The 22,635-nt window shown below is 45.4% G+C and overlaps 1 protein-coding gene across 2 annotated transcripts in view; it reads right to left on the bottom strand.

Moving 5' to 3' along the window:
* Positions 1 to 22,635, bottom strand: part of MED12 (mediator complex subunit 12) — a 36,185-nt gene that overhangs the window by 12,115 nt on the left and 1,435 nt on the right. For both annotated transcript variants that reach the window (XM_065689575.1, XM_065689574.1), the window contains exons 3-27: positions 22,405 to 22,596; positions 20,546 to 20,705; positions 19,194 to 19,369; positions 18,812 to 18,922; positions 17,150 to 17,404; positions 15,464 to 15,610; positions 15,073 to 15,172; positions 14,495 to 14,631; positions 13,727 to 13,858; positions 13,204 to 13,330; positions 12,342 to 12,571; positions 11,782 to 11,862; positions 10,863 to 11,036; positions 10,441 to 10,585; positions 9,389 to 9,507; positions 9,105 to 9,248; positions 8,194 to 8,357; positions 7,802 to 7,933; positions 5,883 to 6,110; positions 5,540 to 5,684; positions 5,125 to 5,245; positions 4,332 to 4,433; positions 3,525 to 3,638; positions 3,097 to 3,260; positions 59 to 238 (exon numbers count right to left, since the gene is read on the bottom strand). In XM_065689575.1, the coding sequence (XP_065545647.1) occupies positions 59 to 238; positions 3,097 to 3,260; positions 3,525 to 3,638; positions 4,332 to 4,433; positions 5,125 to 5,245; positions 5,540 to 5,684; positions 5,883 to 6,110; positions 7,802 to 7,933; positions 8,194 to 8,357; positions 9,105 to 9,248; positions 9,389 to 9,507; positions 10,441 to 10,585; positions 10,863 to 11,036; positions 11,782 to 11,862; positions 12,342 to 12,571; positions 13,204 to 13,330; positions 13,727 to 13,858; positions 14,495 to 14,631; positions 15,073 to 15,172; positions 15,464 to 15,610; positions 17,150 to 17,404; positions 18,812 to 18,922; positions 19,194 to 19,369; positions 20,546 to 20,705; positions 22,405 to 22,596 (3,780 nt within the window). The remainder of the gene's footprint in view (positions 1 to 58; positions 239 to 3,096; positions 3,261 to 3,524; positions 3,639 to 4,331; positions 4,434 to 5,124; positions 5,246 to 5,539; positions 5,685 to 5,882; positions 6,111 to 7,801; positions 7,934 to 8,193; positions 8,358 to 9,104; positions 9,249 to 9,388; positions 9,508 to 10,440; positions 10,586 to 10,862; positions 11,037 to 11,781; positions 11,863 to 12,341; positions 12,572 to 13,203; positions 13,331 to 13,726; positions 13,859 to 14,494; positions 14,632 to 15,072; positions 15,173 to 15,463; positions 15,611 to 17,149; positions 17,405 to 18,811; positions 18,923 to 19,193; positions 19,370 to 20,545; positions 20,706 to 22,404; positions 22,597 to 22,635) is intronic.

The raw sequence follows: 22,635 nt of genomic DNA, 5'->3' as shown, positions 1-22,635 counted from the left end.
CCCACTCTAATGCTACATCAGGCAGCTAGGACGCTCAGATACTGCCAGGAGCCTGTACCTGCAAGATGCGTTTAATCCTCTGGCGCTGAGGATTTTCTCCTTCCTCATTGTCCAGCAGACGGTGTGGGTAACAAATCAGCTGCATCAGCCTCTGGGCCTGTGTGCTGCTCAGGACAGGATCCTGCAAGTCATTGCTGTCTTCACAGAGGGACTTCAGACATCGCTCACCTACCCACTCCTGCAAGACGAAGACAGTCAGCACAGACAAACTGATGTCTGACTCCAAACTGGCGCCTCTGCTTTCAATTTCAGAGAGATGCAGGGAACATAAACTCATAAAAGCCTTATTAGTGAGCAGTTATGCCTGATAATCATTTCTCTTCATGAACTGTACTATCCTGATTCAGCAGGCATCAGGCACAGCACAGCAATCACAACAGAGGAAACATCAACTTTGACAAGTCAGCAGTGGTGAAACACAGTAGCTGCTCTTTCTTTTGATAAAATATTGGTGTGATTTAACAGTACAGAGTCCCTGCCATGCCTAGGCTCCATCGACACTGCTGCTTGGGCTCAAAAGATCAGAGGTGATCGCTTTTAATTATTTGGTCTATTTCCTGTACAACAAAGCCCTGGAGCTGTCCTACGTTAAGAAATTCAGGGGTACAGCTAAGACTACACTAGGACGTATCTTACAGAAAAGTACACCCCTTAATTCGCAAATTGTGATGGAAAAAACACTCCATCCTTAGTAAAAAACAGTGACTTTACTTCTCAAAGCCTGGATCGGGAAACAACTGACTGGACCCAAGTCACTTACAGTCACAAATCATGAGAAGGTAGACAGAAAACCATTGCTGTCAGCCTCTCAAATTCAGTTGGTGCTCCCTAAATGTACAATAAAAATAAAGGCAGCAGTTTCCAAAGCAAACATGGGGTAGGTGCTTCTTCACACAATTTACAGTTAACTGCAGCCCTCGTTACTGCAGGATTTTTTCACATTGAAAATCAATTAAGCAAATTCATGAAATTTAAATCTACACAGGACTGCTACACAAGCACTTCTGCAGCTGCAGAGCGAGCCTGATCAGAAAATTCTTCCACTGAGAAGTGACAACTACAGGAGAAAAGATGAGGACCCAGTTCATGAAGCACAGGTGCTGGTGCTAAGCCTAGAAAGCTGGGAACAGCCCCTCTCAGCAGCAGCCAGCATGCTAAGCACTAAGTACAGCACAAAGACTGAAAAGGCTAAATCTCTGTGAATCCACAGCCCAGAACTTCAGCTTCATCCCAGATGAAGTCTTCACTTTGCCAGTACACATGACCTATTGCATATCCAATGCCTACTGCATTTCTTCCTCTAGTGTTGCTACATCATAACCCCTTGAAACTTCTCTTCCTCACCTATGTAATATGCATATCCTCGGGAAGATCTTTTATGTCACTTGTTCAGCTTCCTGAAAGAATTCAGACTTCAACTCTAATCCACTTTATTGGTGGAATCAACTATCATCTTCAACCTTGAGGGACTTCTAGCCCCTCTCTGCAGTATTTCTTTACAAAACAGGCACCTCTGTAGGCTTTACAATACTGAAAGGGCCGCTCATCCGTCTCTTCCCAGGAGAGCACTATGAACACATTCTCCAAGCACTATCCCCACCATCCCAACTGCCAGATTCAAGTCAGCACCTTTGACTCAAAGCCTCCCTCTTGGTTCCCATGGTGGTTTATCACAGCTCTAGGAAACCAACCTTTTCAAAAGGCCAGTCACAATTATGCTTCTTTATTTAAACAGGCCTAAGGGCAGAGCAGCAACTGAGTCATAATCATTTGCACCTAAGAAACCTTTAATTTAATTCTATCATCTGCTCCTTTTCTGCACCCCCTCATGATGAAGTCTATTACAAAACATACACCTGAATATGTGATGCTGCATTTTCAGAGCTTCAGAAATCACAAGCCATGGTTTAAGTCATGCTACAGACATTCCAGAATTGACAGTGTGAGTCCTGCAGCATCCACTGGTCACACTGGAGGTGGTAATATTAAATGCATCATTTTACCAGCCCCTTCCAGCTGTAGGAACCCTGCAGCTCTGGCACGACTTGGTGGTACTCGCTGCAGTCTATTGTAATGCTCACTTCTACATAACCGGTCCTGCCAACAGTTGGTATGAATAGTGATACCTGATACTGCTCTTCCCTCATGTACAAACACACTCTCTTTCTACCTACTGTGAGTCCTTCCTGCATAGGCTAGGACCAGCAAGTATCTATTTCTGCCAATGCTGCAAGCCACTTTTCAGTAACACCAAGTATGTTGAATGTATGCTCATAAACAGGTGGCTCCAAATCTTCTTTGGTGGGCTGGGACACTGCTATATAGCTAGCCAATTAATGAACAACACCACCACAAAGCACGAGGACAACACAGCACTTATGTGCTGTGTTTACACATTAGTAATACAGAATATAGGTTTTAGATTGTAACTCTGCATCTTTCCTGTTGACAGAATAAATTTGCAACCAAGGACAACCTGCAACACCCATTTTCATATAGTAGTGGTAACAGCCAATCTATTCTGCAACCAAGTACCTTATTAGCCAGGTTTTGGTTCCTCAAATGTCAGTTTTCCACAGAGGAACAGAAACACCAATACTGTCAGATTAGGCTAAGCAAAATATTTTTGTTGTTCCTTTAATTAACTAAACAGGGCACTGCAAAGTCCGGGGACACATTAACAGTCTAGCTGCAAGCAACACTTCAGCTGCATTCTGAAAGGCACCATTTATCATTTCAACAAACTGTCCTATCTTCTTTGACTCCAGCAGACATCTCAGCAAACTACTCCCGACATTCCCCTTGTACATGAGCCCTGTGCTGCTGCCAAAGCAAAGGGGACGTGCAATCCCTGCATACTGCAACACCCAATTCTGGATAACTGCTTGTCCCTCTGGTTTTTGCTAAGAGTGAGCAGTCCTTTGCACCATCATGTGGCAGAAGCTTCTTCACAGAAATACCTGCCAAACCCAATCATATGGGATATATCTCACTGCAGAAGGGGTAAGGACAAATCTAGAGATGGGACAGACTCACCTGTTGACATATACTCCTTAGTACATACTTGGCATAAATATCCAAGCTAGCTGTTTCTACAGTTACTACCCGACCACCGGACTTCCTGGCACCCAGTTCATCATCCATGAGATCATCAACACCTCCAAGGTGGGAAAAGCCAGAGCCTTTCAGTTCTGCATCTCCTGCAAGAAAAGCACAAGTGTCACTTAACCATCAATGCTAAACCCAGACTGACCCACAAGGTATCTTGAGCTTTTTAAAAGTCTCTCTGCAGCTAACTGATATGAAGCACATTTACAGCTCAACCAAAGGGCTTCAGACAAGCCACATATCCACCAAAACAGACCTCCTCTGCCCTTCTACACAGCCAAACGCATGAAATGCAGTGCCTTTCTCCCACCCCCTAAAAAACCTTCTGAGAGGTTCAGGCTAACACAGGTACACACCCAGAACAAAGACAGCCTTCAGCACTGCGAAGACCGCTCCATCCACAATCCGGTTCTGGGAAGCTGCCAGTAAGTGACGGTCACAGGAAGAGCGAATTCCCACCGTGGGTTTGTCTGCAAAGAGGACAATGAGGAAGGGCAATACTCAGCAAGAGAGAAATCCAGAGCTGCCTGAATTATATGCCAGCCTGTACCTCAGAATCCAGCTCAGAGAATCCTGAGGCAAGTCCTTTTCCCAGTTTTAACATGGGGTCCATTTAACTAAGTTTCATGAAGCATACTGCAAATCATGAAACTAAACCATGATAGCCAAATGGGGAGCAGTGCCTGTGGCACGAATTCAAGTTCAAACACTACCCTAACTGGATTACAGGCTGGGTTTTGAGATCTGAGCTATCAGGATACTGATGAGGAGCCAAAACCAGAGCTTCCTGGACTGCTTCCAGACAAAAAGGGAGCGCTGCAAAATAGCAGCTTCTGGCACCAAGTTAAGAAGCTATACAAAGCTCAAGACAAAAAAGAAGTGATCATTACTCTAATGGTTTAGTGACAGCAAGGCCACCTCTACTGGCTGGTTTCCTGCCTCCAAGGCCTCTTCTCCCCCAGCATGGCTGGATACCTTGGAATGACATAAATGGAAGGATAGTCTTCTTTGTTCTCTGGAGAAAGTAGTTTATCAGGCTTTGCCTGCTTTGTTGAAAGCAAACAGGTTATGATCTCTAATCATTGGACCAGTATTTCTTTTCTTGGGGTGCAAAAGCCTCAGTACTTTCACAATAAAGAAAGGTTCTACTTCCATTCACTTACTGCCATCCTGCTGGCATGGGTTCAGCTGTGGAGTCTTAAAGAGATGGAGTAAGATCCGGCAGGTCAGGCGTGCTCCTGGTTCCGAGTCCTGTTCACTGCAGGCTATGTAAAGAGAACAGTCCACTGAGACTTCTTAAGCACTGGGACACTGACTCTCAATCCAAAAGCTATTCACAGTGCACTGCCCTGAAGCAGACAGTTGAGAAGCTGCAGCAGCCTTATTGTGTTTACAAATATGGAGCATGTGCAGCAATTCACATGCAAGTGAGCAAATCAATCAGTATTATCCCCAGTGACATGCACTTCATTCTGCTTGCTCCATCTTCCCAACCTCACCCTGTCAGAGTCTGAGTACTGCAAACCCCCGGGCAAAGCTAGGAAGGCAGAGTAAAGGCAAAGTAACTCAGGTACTGTAGGCCCAGCTGGTCAGCTGGCTGCTCTATCCAAAATGCTAAGCTGAACCACATCAGCAGTGGGAGGAGTACTACTGGAGTTCAGAGCCGAGTACGCTGGTCAGACAGTGTGGCTGATCACATCTCTCTGTGCTTATTTCAGCTTGCACTAAAAACTCCAGAGAACAAGACACTGAAAAACCTCAGCACAACCAGTTTTTGATAGAAACCAAAAGGCCAGAAACCCTCTAAAGCAAAAAGCTCAATACTTTAGTACTATCCTACAAAAGAAGTATTGGAGTCATGTTTCACAACTATGAAGACCACAAAGTACCCTTCAAGCACAGGCCTTTGGGCCAGAACTGAGACTAAAGACCAGTTTTCTGCAGGGATGTACTTACCAGCATTGAGGAGTGAGGGGATAGCAGCACAGCGAATCAGGTCCTCCAGCAGCAAGCACTGCCGGGCAATGAGAATGGCAACAAAGGTGGCCAAGGAATCATGGAAAGACAAGTCACTGACCTGGAAGAGAGGATACCAGCCAGTGATCACAACAACCTCTGCCTCATTCCCTCTGTCAGCAATTTCTCAGCTTGCCTAGGAGCTGGGGGGCAGAAGGACCATAACCCCGGGTCAATGTCCATGAGCAGCCCAGGCTGCAAAAGGTATAACACCAAAAGGTAGCCCTGGTTTTCAAAGCCTTTCCCCTGTCCTCAGAAGACAAAGCCTCCATCCCTTGCTCATTTCTGCCTTCTCCCACGGGATCCCTCCACTCCTGCTTCAATTCCTTTTCCCCTTTTGAATGTTTGCACTTGCATCAACATTGCAGAGGAGATCATTGAAGCCACAGGTCCCATTATTGGAGGAACAGCACAAAGCTTTGAGCACACCCAGCCACTCAGCGCTTAGAGACTTGCAGTAGCCAGTTAGCTCAGCACACAGGATAGCAATGTCGTTCACCCTGGTAAACAAACAATGAAAAACAGAGGGTCAACTTTGCTACTCATGCTTGCCATCAGGTCAGTGATTCTCTAAGGGACCCCAGCCTTTGCTCCTTCTTCCTCACAACCCAAGATAGCTAAGGAATGGCTACTGGCTTTCTTACCCTCACCTAAAGATTTTACTATCTCAATAGAACTGTGCAAGTTCTGCCTCTCACCTGTCTGGGTCGTGGTGTCCCACACACACATGCATAAGTGCATTACAGACAAAACTGTAGCGGTTGGCTGGGTTTTCATTGAGGCTCTTGCCCAGGTTGGTGTATGTAAAGTTATGTGCAGATGGATTTTCAATAGTGTCAATCATGAACTCTGGTTCCCATAGCATGTTGGAGTCAGATGGCTCGACATTGCAGTAGATTGTGTTCTTCACCTTGGAGCAGAAGTCACTAAACAGGACAGGAAAGATTAGGAATACAAAAACGTAAGCTTCCACTGAACTCTGATAAGTAAAGCAATCCTTGAAAGACAAGTCCTCCCTGAGCAAGAACAAGGGAAACTCAAGATCACTGTGTACCAGCAAAGCCTCAGCCAGAAGAGTGAAGGTGGTCCTTTGTTGTAGAAGCACCTGGAAGTTACCTGTGGACTGGATGAATGTAGCATAGGAATGGCTATTACAGTTCAGACTGGGGAAACACCTAGCTCAGCCCCTCATGTCAGAGCAGCTGATGCCCAAAGAGTTTAAGAGCAAGGCAGGCACACAGCAATACTGCTCCAACATCCTTCACCACCCTGCTGCAATCTAGGGCTCACAGATGTTCAGAGTTAAAGATAATGCTCTCCTCAACAGATCTTCATGAAAATTTGCCCACCTACTTTTTGAATCCCATAAATTTTTTACATTCACAACATGGAATGAGTTCCATGATAACTGTGAGAACTATGAAGTTTATTCTTTTGTTCTGAACCTACCATTTCTTGTTTTCCCTTCATTCCTTTTTGTACTTACATTATAAAAAAGGAACATCCAGTTTATTTTCCATATCAGCAGGAATTTACAAACTTCTATCATTCCCCTTGATCTCCTCTCATGTGGTGAGGAGATTCAGTTCCTCATAAGTAAGTCCTTCCAAACCTCTGGTCATATATCCATTCTCCTTTGGCCCTAACTTCATTTCAAGCTTTTTGGAGTCTATTGCCCCAAACCACAAGGCACGGTTGTACCATGACTTAAATGGTGATCTAATGATGCTCTCTGATCTGATCTCTGTTCCTTTCCAAACAGTACCTAATATTAAATTTGCATTTTTGACTGTTACTGAACACTCTGATACTCTCAATTATGTATCTGTTAAAGCTCGGGCAGTAGTATATATCCATACCTACAGAGTTTAGAAGGGGTCAAGGACAATCCTACGTGCAATTATTTTATGCTTAACTTCATCTGCCAGTTTATCACCTTGTCACCATCACTGTGCCCTACTACAACAACTTGCAGCCACCTTCTCTTGTTACATGCTGAATAACAGCTATATGAAAAGTTCTGATATAGCCAATCATACAACTTCCAATGAGGAGAACAGCATAAGCACTAGCAAAGTCCTCAGGACTCCTCAGGAAGGGATCACCCTCAAACTATTAACTTCTTCCCATTCCTTTGCTTCATCTCTAACCTACTGGCTGCCTGCTAGAGCCTTCCTTTTCATCTGTGGCCATTTACTCTAAAGCCCTTCTGACCAACTTTCAGGAATTCAGGTAGACTAAGATGAGGTTTCTCCTTTCCGTATGTGTGATGAACTCCTTCAAAGAACTCCAATGCACCTGCAGCCACAGCACTCACTCACTTACTCACTGCTCATTCATCAGTTTGGTAGGAATAGACCTCTCTACTTCTATTCTTTAGGAGTGGGGTAAGAAAAGACCTGTGGAGGTACAGAGGACTACTGAAGGCAATGTACTAAAACAAATTTGACAATCTAAGATTATACATGGGTAAATACTGCCTGTGAAACAGCTGATACTTCAGTTCCCCATTGAGAGGATCTCAGGGACAGCCCCATCAAACAAGATTACAAGCAAAGCTTAAGACAAGGTTCTACACTCGTCAGCACCCACTGCATCCCACCTCGCTCATACTCACCTAAAGAGCTCCCCAAATTTACTTTTGAGGTGACTGCAGGAGGTATACAGGTCGTAGAGATAGGCCAAGATACAGCGCTCTGCTGAGGAGCCATCTGAGCGGTTCATGCCATGTTTCACCACCCCGCACAGACTGCATAGAGACAAAAATAACTGCTGCAGGGACACAAGAAGAAAATCTGAAGGAGTAACCTCATTACATAGATATCTTCCTGACCTCACAGCAGCAGTGCTCAGTGGGCAACATACCCTGCTCCCCACAAATTCCATGAGCTGAACTTCCAGACACAAAGCTGCTGCCATTTAGGAAGGATACAGATATATCCCTGCCCCTTACAAGCCACCAGAAGATATACTGCTTCCTTCCACACAGTGAGGGGAAGATTCCCTTACCCTTCAAAGACTTGAGCCATCTGGTCCTGGTTCAGTATAAGGCAGGAGTGGTAGTGCCGCAGCACAGCCACGATGCACAGGCACAAGCTGGTAGTGTAGCTGCCAACAAGGTCGGAGGATTTCAACAGCAGTTCTGCCTCCACCACGCTCAGTTCATTCAGCAACTGCACTCAATGACAGAAAAACCCTTCAACAGCCACAGGGGTAAGGTATGGTCAGAAATGGAGCAGGCACACCACACCAGCCTATAGGACCTGCCAGGAAAGGGACTGACAGGTGCTCTGTGTCTAGAGATGTACTCCTGAAATGGTTGCTATGCCATACTTGAGCCATGTACCAAGGGCTGTCAGTGCTAGGGTATCAGGGAACGATTGGGATATGGCCACAGATAGTAGCCGGAAGCTTGTTTGGTACTTCTACGCTGAGTAAGTCTCTACCAAGCTCCCTTTTTAAGGCTAACAGCCTTAATTCCATCAGCAACCACAGGAAGGCTTCAAGAGACAGCTGACACAGGCTGCAGAAACAGCAACAGGATTTTAGCAGGATCCAGAAGGCAGCCTGTACTGCTATGTGCCAAGGATCCTTCCAGGGCAGTGAGGTGGGAGAGCTGCTGGAGACAGACAGCTCCCTTCTCACTCAGCACAGGGCCTTTCTGCAGCCAGGGACAGAGATGCAATGCAAGTCCTTTGGAGGCAACCCTGAAACTCTAGAAGAATAATCCTCAGAACACAACATGTAACACTACCTGCCAGAACCTATCCTTAATAGCTGTAGCTCAGGAGCACTGCAAGGACATGACACAGGTCAGAGAGTCACCAACAGTTCCAGAAGCCCAACTATTGCTGTGCAGAGCTGCTGCCTTTCAGGCTGATGAGCCCTGACCCAGAAAGCATTTAAGGACACTGGCTTACCTGGATGGCAAAGTCGATGAGACCACTGATATTGAGTGAATACTCCATCAAGTCAAATATGAACTGCACATGCTGTACCAGAGGCAGGTGGTATGACATTCCCAAGGCAAAGCTGGTGATCTGTTCCAAGACATTGCGAGATACCTGCAAGTGCAAGAAAACATACAGTCTCCCCGTGAAGAAGTCACTCAGCAGGCCCATCTCCCTTTCCCTCCAGGGAGCTGCTGTAAGTAACTTGAAGAACACAGAGCCGAAGAAGGACAGTGGTCCCGTAAATTTCATACCTGAGATGTGACTTGGTGCTGATCAAAGTGAGAAAGGTGCTGGAACTTTGCAAAGATATCTTCAGCTGTTGGGAATGCTTCTGGCTTGCTCTTTTTCCTTTTCTGGCCTTCCTCTCCACCTACCAAAGTTGGGAGGACCAGAAAACAGTATTAGGTGACCTTTCTCACCAGAAGAGGACTAGACATCAACCATTAGCACCTGCCAGTCCTTTAGCAAGATCAGCCCCTGCCATGCAGCATAGCCAAAAAGCCTGAGTCCCACACCTTAGGCTGATAAGGACTATCCTGAATTTAAAATAATAAACTGCTGAGGAAGGAACTCCTAACCTGAGAATGACAGCAGGGTTAATATCTTATTTATCCCAAGCGGCAGGTGAAGGTAATCTTTGGAGGTGAAAATACTTTCTCTCTGTTTAGATGTTCACTAATTCCCTGAGGACAGATGTTCTGTATTGGAGATGTTCAGCCTCCAAATTTCTCTGTTAGAGCACCCCATCTCTTTGAAAGAATCATCTTTCTATCACATTTCAAGTTACCTTCCAAGAACCAGACCAAAAGACAAAAGAAAAAAATTGTAGCCAGATTCTCAGCCAATGAAAGTCAGAGGCCTTCTATGGATCCTGACACAGCTATCCAAATTTCCCATCCAATGTATTAAGCATGTACCCCAAGCATAATGGCATGCTACATTTAACCAAAGTCTTTGCTGAATATGCATAGGCAAAGTCCTCTTTACTTCTTGTGCAAGCATCTGAATGGAAGACTAAAGAAAATCTGAAAAGCAGAAGCTTTGGCCAGGGTCTCACTCTGAGCAGACATGACTTACTGCTCTACTGAAGAAAAGTGTTTTAATTAAACAGATATTGCCAGCAGGAAACCAATCATCTCACTTGCTGGTTAGTATGTCTGGAAACAGAGCACCATTCCAGACTTTCAGTGACTGACGGAGTTTATCAGGCACTGTAGATTATACAAAATCCTTTCACTGCAACCCAAAGGAGACAACTCAACTGGAAAGATGCTTCCACTTCAGAAGCTCAGACTCTACTAACCTGTCTCTGCAGTGCTCTTTCTGTTTAAAACTTTTAGAATGTCTTTGGTTATTTTCTTGATCGTATGCCGAGCATCATCCCGTTGCTTTCCAACACCAAAAAGAACTACCAGCCGTTGGTTACACTCGTGACTGCATGATTCCTCCTAGAGAACCAGAAAAGGCAACTGCATTAGCAACCGCAAGCCTGAATGCTTTCATCTTGGTTTACATCTTCATCTCTCAAAGGAAGAGGAAAGCTTCATCTCGGAAGTTGTTCTGGGTATAAGCAAGGAGACATCTTGAGTAACACACCTCCTGCAGCAGTGCAGGAAAGCATAACTGCTCCTTACCCACCCTCAGCAGTACTGCAGGGAAACCTAGCAGCCTCATGAATGGAGCACAAGGCAGCAACAGGGGAGGGGTTATGAGCAGGTCTCATACCTGAGGAATAGGAAAGTGTGTTGCATACTGGATGTGCCGAGGCTGGTCATACAGCGATGCTAGCATTCCTTCCACAGACTTATCCTTCAGCAGAGGCTTTGCTTCCTTTTCAGGATCTGGTTTCTCAGGGGAAGGGCTGGCTTTAGATTCACAATGCATTGGAGGAGAAAACATCTAGGGAGACGTAAGAACAAGAAAAGGTAGTTAGGGAACATGGTCATGCAACAGTGAAGACTGCTGAAGGAAGGTACACCTACTCAGGCCTAAAAAGGAGCAGGAAGAAAGAGGGTTGGAGAAACATCCAGTTCTCAGGGCAATGACCAAGGCAATGTGCTAAGACACTATTCTCATTTCTGCTTCTGCTCCATGTTGTGTATCAAGTTAAAAACAGTGGGATATAAGTAACTATGACTTCATATTTTGGGAACCACCTCCATAGAACAAGCAAGGATGCTGGGAAAACCACAGAAAAGCCACAGGTCTGTACATCACACCTGCCTAATATGTATCTTGGAAGGCCAGAAATGGCTAGAGGAATGAAGGTACTTAGGGATTTTTCAAACAACACAAGTTATTTTTATTGTTAAATGCTTCAAAACATTCTGCAACCATGATCTTCATCAGGGACTGCAGTGACAGGACAAGGGGTGATGTTCTTCCCTGTGAGGGTGGTGAGGCACTGGAACAGGTTGCCCAAAGAACTGGTAAATGCTCCATCCCTGGCAGTGTTCAAGGCCAGGTTGCACAGAGCCTTGGGCACACTGGAACAATCCTGACACCTCCAGCACACTAGAACAACACTGTCACTTCTCTGGCTCTACAAAAGAGAGGAAACACACAAAAGCGAGGCACCTGTTGGCCCTGACTACAACATACTGACCTACTTACTGAGTAGCAGGCAGAAAATGCAGAAACATACCGAAAAATCTGTTTTCTCCATGTCATCAAAAAGCATGCTGGAGTTGTGGTCAATGTCAATGGGCTCAGAAAGACCTGTGTCCTGGAAAGAAACAGAGCAGCTTTAGAACCTGGTGATGTACCAGAAAACAGGAGAATATTTATTTAACACAGCATTTTAAAGGAACAACATTTATTTAACAGTTAGCATATTGCTGTCACTTGGACAGTGACAGCAATATGCCAACACACTCCCGGACCTTCAACCCAAGTTGAAGCTTAACACACTGCAAACATCATGGACAGGCCTCACACAGCACCTCATTATATGCTGCTCTGCTCTGAGCAGTGTAAGATTTTCCTGTCTACCCTTTTACATTCTGCAGGCCCTTTCCAGCCACTCAGGACATAGCTTTCTACTTTGGAAACTGAAATGCTAAAAAAATAGGTTGGGGAAAGGAGAAGCATGAGTCACTGGTACATCCTCCAGTAGATAACAGCAAAGAGGCTGCAAAGCTGGTAAAAACAGGCAAGCACAACACAGGGACATGTTGAGGAGGGCCATGATGTTTGTGCTTTCACCTCTAGCTTGATGCCACTGTTTCCTTCTGTCTCCTTCCTGTCATGATCCTCAGCAGGGTCATCAAAGGGTGAGGGCGGGCGAGGCCCATGAGAATCCATAGCAAGGTCACCCCGGGAGATGAGTGTGCACATGTAGATGTTGTGAGAGAAAACATCATGTCGGATTAACTCACAGAACAGTAGCACCAGGTTAAAGAACTCCACCTTCTCATTTTCCTTCCCAGGATCAGCTGAAAAGGACAGCACAGGCAGTCAGGGCTATCAGAAGTCTTCTGCAATGCTAAGCAACAGCAGCCACCTAACCTAGGACTAAAGTGTTTCCAGAGATCTCAACATAGCGACTGATACACAGGTGTGAGATTACAGAAGGGACTAAAACCAGAAAGTTCAGTTTCAACAGGTAGCAGTTAAGTCAGAAGCTCTCCAGTTAATCCCTCAGACCAGACACATAGGACTTCAGCCTGGAAGTGTCATTTCTGCATGTACAAACTAGCCTCATTCAGAGTTGACAGTATCCTGTCCCCCTTAATATGTTTTAGTACTTCCATTGAGAGACTATTCCAGACCTTTGTCACTTACTAGTTAGAAACCTCACTCTAATTCTCAGCCTGAACTATTCCAAATTAGGCTGCACTCATTTATGCTCAGCCAATGCTCTGTTAACAGAAGTGCTTCTGCATTATCTTTCTGTCACCTGGCCCTCCAGGATGCTTTCCTTCCCTCTCCAAGGTATGCTCTGGATCACAAGAAAGCCAGAAAGAGATTAAAGTACATTCAAGACCTACACACAAGAGAAGAGCGCACAAAGTTTGCAGCAGAGGGAAAGCTAGAAACTGTGAGACCACAAGTTTTTACTACATACTTAACATAGGAGCTTGAGTGTCAAGGAATTGCATAAGGACATCCTGAAAGACAGGAGCACTGGCTGCTGAGAGAGAGCCTGAGGAGATGGAGCCCTTCTCATCCACAACTTCGGAGTCCCCACATCTCTGTAGAAACAGATAAAAGTACTGCGAGCTGTCTCGGAGGAGAAAATCACTATCCATAAACCCCCAAAAGAAGTTTCAAGAGACTTCTCCTATCTTGCACTTATAGGAAAGCCACCACACAGGTTTCTGTGAGCCACTTCAGTCTCCAAGTGTGCCAGTACTTCTGCACTGCAACCACCTGTCTTCAAATGTAGTCAAGAAATGGGATACACACCATCCCACAGGCTCATTTATGACCTACTTTGAGTTAGATGGAACAAATGCCATAATTAACAGCACCAGCATTAAGAGGTGCTGATCAGCCTTTTTTTTTTTTTTTGATGCAAGGTAGATAATCATAGTTGGGTAACTTCTCCTCTCCTCACCACTGCTAGCTTTCCAGGAATAAGGGCGTACCTCAGCTTCTATCTCTGCTTGACGCTTCTCCAGGAGTTTGGCTACAACCATAGCCCTGTGGCGCCCAGATCGCTTATAGCTGACAGCCCACTCGCACAGCAAGGCCACCACTGCATCGTCATCAGGGGAGATCTGTTGAGATACAAGCACTGCAGTGAGAACCTGAGCCAAGCAGAAGAGGTTCAGAAAATCTTCTCTTCAGGCAGGACATCTACAGACTGCTAATCTCAGCACAGAGTGAAAACCAGCTTCGAGCAGTATACAGAGTATGCAGGCTATCATTCCTGCAGCTCACTGCCAGGAGCCAATACAGCATTGCTAGCACTATGGTCCTACACATTGTAAGTATGTCACCTCCTAGGCTAAAAGGAACTTGAACTGTAAGCTCTGACTGCCAGGAAGCAGGTGCCAGCCCAGAATTTGACGAGGCTAGCATTTACTTCTCTCAGACACATAATATGTCCTAATCATTAATGTGCTATCTGGACTCATGTCCTCCATCACAAGACCTCTTCTTATGGCTGTGTAGATTCTCTCAAGCTTACACATATTTATTAGTGCAGACTTTCTAGAGAATGGACCCCCCTTTCTCACTTTAGTACCTCCCTAACTTAAGGCTGTACAAAATCTTTTTCAACGGCAACTGCATCTCCTAGCCAAATGCCACCGCCTGGTCAGCTCTGTGCAGATACAGGACAGTAACCATGGAACAGAAAAAGGAACATAGCCACATGCAAGACCAGACCCAGCAGCAAAGTCCCAAGGCACCTCATGACTGTCTTTGGTTGGACCCAACCCAAATATCCTGTTATACAAGGAATCCAAAGAGTTGCTGAAGTCAGATCTTTCAAAGCTGTGGCTGTCCAAAACTTCTAAAGTGTGCAAGACACGACCAATAGTGAAACCTAGAAGAGAACAGAGAAGAGAAATGCATACTTGGCAACTGGCACAACACACTCTGGAGCAAAGGTTCCTGTAAGCTCAGGAGACTGCCTAAGGAAAGCTGTACCAGTCAGGCAAGGATACCAAGCTTAGTATCGCGACTCTCACAGCAGCCAACAGCTGATGTTAGGGGGAAAGCATCGGAACACGGCATGTATACAAAAGTGTAGTTCTCTGATCCGCATTTCCAGCTTCCAGTAACATGAACTCTTTATACCTGGGGAATAGGACCCAAGCAAGATTTTGCACTGGAAAGAAAAAGAGCCATTTGTGTTTCACCCACTGCTGACAGTAAACACCAACAGCAGCACACAGGAAAAAACCAAAGAAAACAGCCAGACAGGAAGTTTCTCAGGGTAACACATGAAACACGGGGAAAGAAACTTTAACCTACAGCAAGTTACCTGCTGTGGTTTCTTGGCACTTGTCAAATGACCAGCGAACCTCCACAGCCTGGCCACGCTCCTTTATCTGCTGCTCAATCTCACGCAGCTTTGCCCGAACCTGGAAGCAATGCACTTGTGTAAACATACAAGAAGATGCTTTACAAGTACTGGGTACAAAATTATCAGAAAACAAAGAGCATGACAGCAGTTCTACTTGAGGTTAGATTCTGCCTATCCTCCAAGGGCATCACTCTCTTGCTTATAGCAGAATGGGAGCAATTCATTCCTTGTGAATGAGACAGCACATCCAGCTCTGCTTATCACACAACATGAAAAGAAAATCCTGAAAGAGCTAAGATACAGCTACTACCTTGGGCCAACAAGAGCCCCCTTTTCGAAGGCTGCTCACCTGCTGTGTAAAGGCTGAATTCCCTCCTGGCATGGGCAAGTTGGATGGGGCTATGGGTAGGTGGTCCAATGGAGAGCCAGTCTTTATCCTGCTATCAGTCAGTGAGTAATGCCACACAAGGGCACTTGGGCAACATAAAATTATACTCTGCAGCAGACAGAAAAGTCAGTATGGTTGAAAGGTCAAAACCAATGAAGTTCAAGTACTTTCTACAGAAATAACCACTCCTTTATCCCACACCCAGACATTCATCATCCTGCATAAGTATTTACTATTTGGGGGGGAGTGGGGGTGGGTGTTTAAGCTCTCAAAGTGTTTGGGCTAAAGACCATATTAGAGTAGAAAAGAAGAAACTACTACTTCTGCTGCACTGAGTTTCTTGCCCTAGGTATGCTTAGGAAGCCAAGACCAGAACACGCAGTACACATGGCTGCAGAGCTCCCTGCTGCTCCTAAACAGAACTTATTTTCTATAACTCACACAGCCAATGCACAACCCCAGCCCGTGTGGTCCAGAAGAAACATTTACACTTGTGGCTTACAGCCCTCATCAAGAGCAAAGTGTGAGAAGAAACATGAGTCAACAAACCCAAACACTTTATACCGTATTATTTAATAATCACAAGTATGATTATAGTAATGATTCTAATAACACTATCATAAATTTATTTTCATTCTTTTGTGATCTTGTACACCCAGACAAACAAACAAGACTTCACTGAACAGTCCCAAGGATACACCCCTACAGCTTCTGGCTCACAAGGAACCAGACATTAAAATGGACAACCAAGGTTGTTTTAAACACTCAAATGAAAGAATTCACCACATCTGGAGAACACCTGAGCAAAGGTTAATGATGTACACCATTAGAAATGCATGTTTCTAGCCTGACTTTACCCAGCTCCAGCTTCCAGCCTCTAGGTCTTATTCTGCCTTAGCCTTATCTACTATCTGCAGATCAGATCTGTAGATTTTCTATCAGAAGAACTTTTCTAAGACATAGCAAAAAAGATCAGACCATCGTTAACCAACTTGTTCAGCAGGTTGTGTTTAAACCCCAAATCAGCCACATCTTTGAGGTGTATATGCTCATATATTTTTCCTAAAGCTCCTCAAAGTATTTCTGTGTTTAAGAAGACATGTTTTATCACACACAAACTAGAAAAAACCCAAACAACTGAACTCTTCCCCATCCCTCTGTGAGTTATGGGGAAGAAGATGGGGAGTGAGCAGGCAGCTGTGTGGTTCTGAGTTACCGGCTGGGCTTAACCCATGACAGGGGCTGCTTGTTTTGAAGAGCTCACAAATTTACAAAACACACTTTCATTTTTGACATAATTTCTTTCCCGAGATGACAACCTGTTATTGACGTACTCCAGGTGAAACAACCCTTTCTTTCTCATCCCCTCGTCAGCAAAGCTTCCCAGCTATCTGGGGCACCTGTGAATAGAGCAAAAGGCTCTACTCCAACCCATTTTTCTCATGCAAGACAGTCAAGGGCATTGCTACAGCACTGATGATTGGTACAAAAGCTCTGTAACACCTCAGCAAAGACCTGCCCTCAGGCAAACATGGTTTGATATTTCTGTACTCAGGAAGTTGCTGACTCAGACTATAACAACGTTTCTGCGATGGCACACAACTCTCCCTGTTGATGCCAGCATCACCAGCCACTACTCAAACCTACCTGGAGGATGCAGCTGAGCCCATAAACCACTGGCCGGTGCTGGGGGCACAGCAGCAAGTCACTGAAAGGGCTGGGAGGAGGATTCCCAGCAGCTGGCTGTGGGGTGGGAGTTGAAGGAAGAGCATTGCCTGTCTGGGCAGACAAGATGTGGGGTGGGTGCCCACCAGCACCATCCAGCTGCATAGCAAGCCTGCGGGTGCAGAAGTAGGCCAAACGTCTGGACAGGTATGCAGACTGCACAAACTCTCCAGAGTACTGCAGGGGAAGAGTAAAGGGGAAAAAATCCTTGTTACAAGCAACACAAGAGAAACACTTGACTGTCCGAAGCAGATACTGTGTGGCACTGCCTTGCAATAACAGTCCCTTTTTACAGAGAACTCATTAAACATCATGTATTGGCCACTCGCTACTAAGCATCAGAAAAGCCTTTTAAATGCTCTAAGGGAATCACTTTGTGTATCAAAATGCACCCACACCCAGTTCCAAAGGTCTGCCTAGAAAGTGTTGCAACAGGAAAGAAAAAAGAAACAGTTGTCATGTACGGTTGAACAGTGAGACCAAGTATCACAGCTGTGACACAGGCAAGGGATTACCAAGTCCAGTGCAGGGAAACAGGGTAAAGGAGAAGGAAGCAGAAGACAGCAGGAGTAAAAGGTCTCCTTCCATAAGCAAGGATCGCTGTGGCTCCCAGCCACCCCTGAAGCCCAGCAACTGTTCAATGGATCCTTCTTCTTCTCCCATTTTACATTCCTGGTTCTGACTTCATTTGAAGTATTTTGTGCTTTCTATAGAAATTGATGGTTTAGGAACTAACCTGGTTAGTTCTGTACAACATTTTACTCTTGACTTGAAAGGCCACTGTGTTAAATTCTGCTTTCAAGGGGTGACTCTGGGGGTGTAGTGGGGAGGGAGGGGGCCTGCAGCTGTAAAACATGAGGCAATGTTGGCTTTCTCTATAATTTTTTTTAATGGCCAAAATACTCAATTTGCAATTTTCTAACTTCTATAACCAAAAAAAAAAAAAAAAAAAAACCAAAACCAAAAAACCCAACCAAACAAACTGCAGAGCTGTGGAGGCTTTCTTGCAATATCTGAAAGGAATAAATGGTGAGCCCTTTATATTATAATTTATATTAAAAAAGAAAAAAAGCCCACAACAAACAGATGCTGCAACGGCTGTAGCAGCTCTGCTCTGGAGCCAGGCTGAGAGAGCTGGGCTGGGGCAGCCTGGAGAAGGCTCCTGAAGGGGAGACCTGAGAGCAGCTCCAGTGCCTAAAGGGGCTGCAGGAAACCTGGAGAGGGGCTTGGGACAAGGGCCTGTAGGGACAGGCCAAGGAGAATGCCTTTAACCTGCCTGAGGGGAGATTGAGATAAGCTCTTAGGCAGAAGCTCTTCCCTGTGAGGGTGCTGAGGCGCTGGCACAGGGTGCCCAGAGAAGTTGTGGCTGCCCCATCCCTGGCAGTGCTCGAGGCCAGGTTGGACACAGGGGCTTGGAGCAAGCTGCTCCAGTGGAAGGGGTCCCTGCCTGTGGCAGGGGTTGGAACTGGGTGAACTTTAAGGTCCCTTCCAGAATGTTCTCTGTGCAAAACAGCTCATCCTCCCTTAGGCGACAGGAAGGTGACAGACAACAGTGGAAGTCAGCACCAGGTATATATTTCTCACCCGCAGCAGCAGGGGCAGGAGCATTTTCAGAAATTCATCTTCTCCTGACCGTATCTTCTCAAAGCATTCAAGGACCCACGTCAGGAATTCATGCCGGTCCAGCATGCCATCCTGCACACAGATTCAGGCAGAGCAAAACAAAAGCTGAAGCAACATGACAGACAGGCAGAGCAACAGCAGCTGCTTGCTTTTTAACAGTGGAAATCATTCTAGAAGTTTGCATAGTTCTGTACTACCCCTTTCCTCCTACTGAGCTCAAAACTACCTCCAGTTCTACAAGTCTATTCACAGAAATAGAATATTCTGCAAAAATAAGTCACTTTGTACCACCTCTCCTAGCCTTCTTGTGCTACACAGACAGCAGCCCCCTTCAGTGCCTCACCTGGAACATAAACATAGCTAGTTTTTCATTGTAGTCCCATTGCTTCAAAGCTTGTTCCACCTCTTGGGGCACTGGACCAGACGGTGAACCACATCCTTGCCCTGGGAGCTGCCTATAGAACTCTGCGATTTTCTGCAGCTGCTCTGACAGGTACTTGGTAATGATCTGTGTCCATTCTGGAGGGGGGGAAACAGGTCAGCAATGAGTGTTGTGGTAAACAGAAGCAGGAAAGAACCAGGCTGGTGCAGAGGAAGAAACACAAAGTGTTCCTGTCATTTCAAAAGGACAGAAAGACAAAGAAAGAATACTAAGTGACACAATATTAAGCTTGCTTGTGGCCTGGGGGTGGTACGGAAGAAAAGGCATCCAAAGAAATAGGAAACAAGGGGAAAAACTTCCATGTTTAGGGGGCATGGTTACTTTGTACAAGAAAAGTTGGGAAGAAATATTCCTCATCCAGGCTGAGAGAGCTGGGCCGGGTCAGCCTGGAGAAGAGAAGGCTCCTGAAGGGGAGACCTTAGAGCAGCTCCAGTGCCTAAAGGGGCTACAGGAAACCTGGAGAGGGGCTTGGGACAAGGGCCTGTAGGGACATGCCAAGGGGAATGGCTTTAACCTGCCAGAGGGGAGATTGAGATGAGGTCTTAGGCACAAGTTCTTCCCTGTGAGGGTGCTGAGGCACTGGCACAGGGTGCCCAGAGAAGTTGTGGCTGCCCCATCCCTGGCAGTGTTCAAGGCCAGGTTGGACACAGGGGCTTGGAGCAAGGTGCTCTAGTGGAAGGTGTCCCTGCCTGTGGAAAAGACACAGGGAGTGGAATCAGACGAGGTTTAAGGTCCCTTCCAACACAAACCAGTCTGGGAGTCTATGAAACCAGAAAACAGCCAGAGGAGCTCTCCTAGACTATGTAATCTGGGGGAGGCCAGGATGCAAAGGATGTTAGATATGGGATCCAGTGGGGCTAAATCAAATTGGAAACACAAACAGGGAGTAACACACCAGAATTCTGTGGGAAACATACTTACTCACTTGAGAAGAAGCCAATCAGTCATTGCTAAATTATAACATTTACAGTCTTTGTAAGGTAAAAAAAAACCCAACAGGTTGTACAGCAGAAAGACACAGAGAACTTAAGGGGGAGAACGAAGAGGTAGGCTTTCAGGAAGTATTTGTGGCTGCTAAGACTTATTGTTCAACAGTGTACTTTCACAGGTGGGACCCGTTGTTTTAGTTCTTCATGTCAGAGCACCAGGACTTACAAGCAGGAAACAAGCATATATGGAATCCCAGGCCACCTCTTACTATTCAACAGCAGGCTGAGAAGAAAACATCTGGGATGGATAAAACCAGTGCTTACCAATGAAGGGATCAATGACATGACGCTTTTTCACCTTGGTTTCTGTGATAGCAGCATAATAAGCACAAGTCATTTTGATGAGCCAAGCTGCTCTCATTACTGGAACAGTGTATTTCGCCAAATAACCAAAGACCTCTTCCTTCTTGCTAAAGATTGGCACCTGTAACAAAATTGAGAAGGAGAACTGCAACCAAGGACAGAGACAGGAAGCATTCCAAAGCAACTGCACACACTGCAGGTGCTGCAAGCTGTGAAAAAGGTACTGTGTTGCTCTGCATCTCAAAACACCGCAAAAATTCACCTCTGGTCACAAAGTACCAGATCCACATTTCAGTATAAACAGAAACAAAACAAACTGAAGGAAAACAGAAAACACAATTACATTACTGTAAATTCACACCCCGAATCCTGAAAACAGCTTTGAGGGTATCCTCCAGTGGTGATGTAAAAAACTACAAAAGATACAGACTGAGTCAGAAATATACAGTATCTACTCTACAGACTGAAGACAGGACTCTTCGGAATGGTTATAAAAGCCTTGTAACATCACGAAAAGACTGTGAGAAACAGGGAATTGAGTATTATAGTAAAAAGGGATTCATAAAGCCAAGATTCAAAATTCAAGATACAATTTGGGGAGAATACCAGTGAAATCATCACACGGAAGATCTATAAACCAGGAAGCAGTAACACATCACAAGAAACAGCACAGTTGTAGGCTCACTTACACACAGTATTATGGAGAGCAAAAGTATGCCCATGTTCACAGAGGAATGAGACAAATTCACATGGAATGTGTCCATTTGAGAGCTAGCTCCAAGTCTCCCACTACCTGAACTACCAATGCTTCAATCACTCACTTGCTGTGTTTCTTATGCTCTTCCCAACCATTCTGATGCCTCAGAGACACAAAGACAGACTACTTGACTACAGAGTCACTGCTTCCATGTCTAAGTCCATGAAAACTGATGGAGCCCATTGCAGAAACCTGGGGAAGGCCTCAAAAGGTTCAAGGTTTCAAAGTGACCTCAGGAAACTGACAGCCAGCATGCAAAGACAGACACAAGGACTAAGCTTATAAAGAGACAAGATTCTGTGAAAATCTGATTATTTTCCCCCCAGAGTGACTCAGAAGACTGAGGACCAAGCTCCAGCTTCTAAGCTACTTATGGTACCATTTCACAACTGGAAGTTATATTTTTGCTCATTACAAACCCGATTCTTGAGTTCCTTATTTACAGGCCCACCCTGACAAAGAATCAGCTCCCCCTGCTACCAGGCCTCATACAATGCAGAGTAAGACCCTTCTATCTTCTTTCATATTCTACAGAATTCAGTGCTATCAGGGAACTACCTAGCCCTGGGTGCCAGGGCACAGAAATGCTGTGGCCTGGCTGAGACCAAGCTATAATACACATACACTTCTCAACTTAAAACCAGAAATGTGTCACTGCAACCAAAGCCTGGGAAGTCACTCAGCTGATTATGCCCAGTAATTCTCACTGGCTTTTGAGAACTTGACAGGCCCTCCCAATATGAACAGCCCTAATCCAAACAGCAGAGCAGAGGCAACAGTGGCAGCTCTTCTGAAAAACCAGCCAAGCCTTTAAATAGATCAGTTGTATCATGCAAGCAAAAAGCTTGCACAACCTCCAGACAACAGACAAGGAACCAGTTCCCTGAGTGGGGATGACGAAGCCAGTGCACTACAACCCCTGGATACTCTTTTCAAGCCGAAAGCTTCAAGAGATGGAGAAGAAACATCTCCAAATAATAAAAACCTCCTACTATAAAAACATTTCAGAAACAAGCAGAGATTAAATGCTCTGCCCTGCCAGGCAGCCTCTCCTGTGACATACCTTCTTAGCAAGATGAGTGAGGGGCTTAGTTCCAGCCAGGTCTGTGAACCAGTTGTTTATGGCACTCTGGGAACGTGCTGTCACCAGCCAAAAGTTATCCTTCTGATTCACCTGGGGTTTCCGTCTTCCTGTGTCAGGCAATGTATTGCACCGCAGCTTTTCTGCAATAATACTGCTAAAATTTGAGCTGATCTGGGGAGGGGAAGGGGAAAAAAAAAAGATGAATTACAG

The sequence above is a fragment of the Lathamus discolor genome, chromosome 9, assembly GCF_037157495.1.
Source record: "Lathamus discolor isolate bLatDis1 chromosome 9, bLatDis1.hap1, whole genome shotgun sequence".
Taxonomy (NCBI): Eukaryota; Metazoa; Chordata; class Aves; order Psittaciformes; family Psittacidae; genus Lathamus; species Lathamus discolor.
The sequence above is the reverse complement of the archived record's forward strand: the minus strand, read 5'-3'. Positions and strand labels throughout refer to the sequence as shown.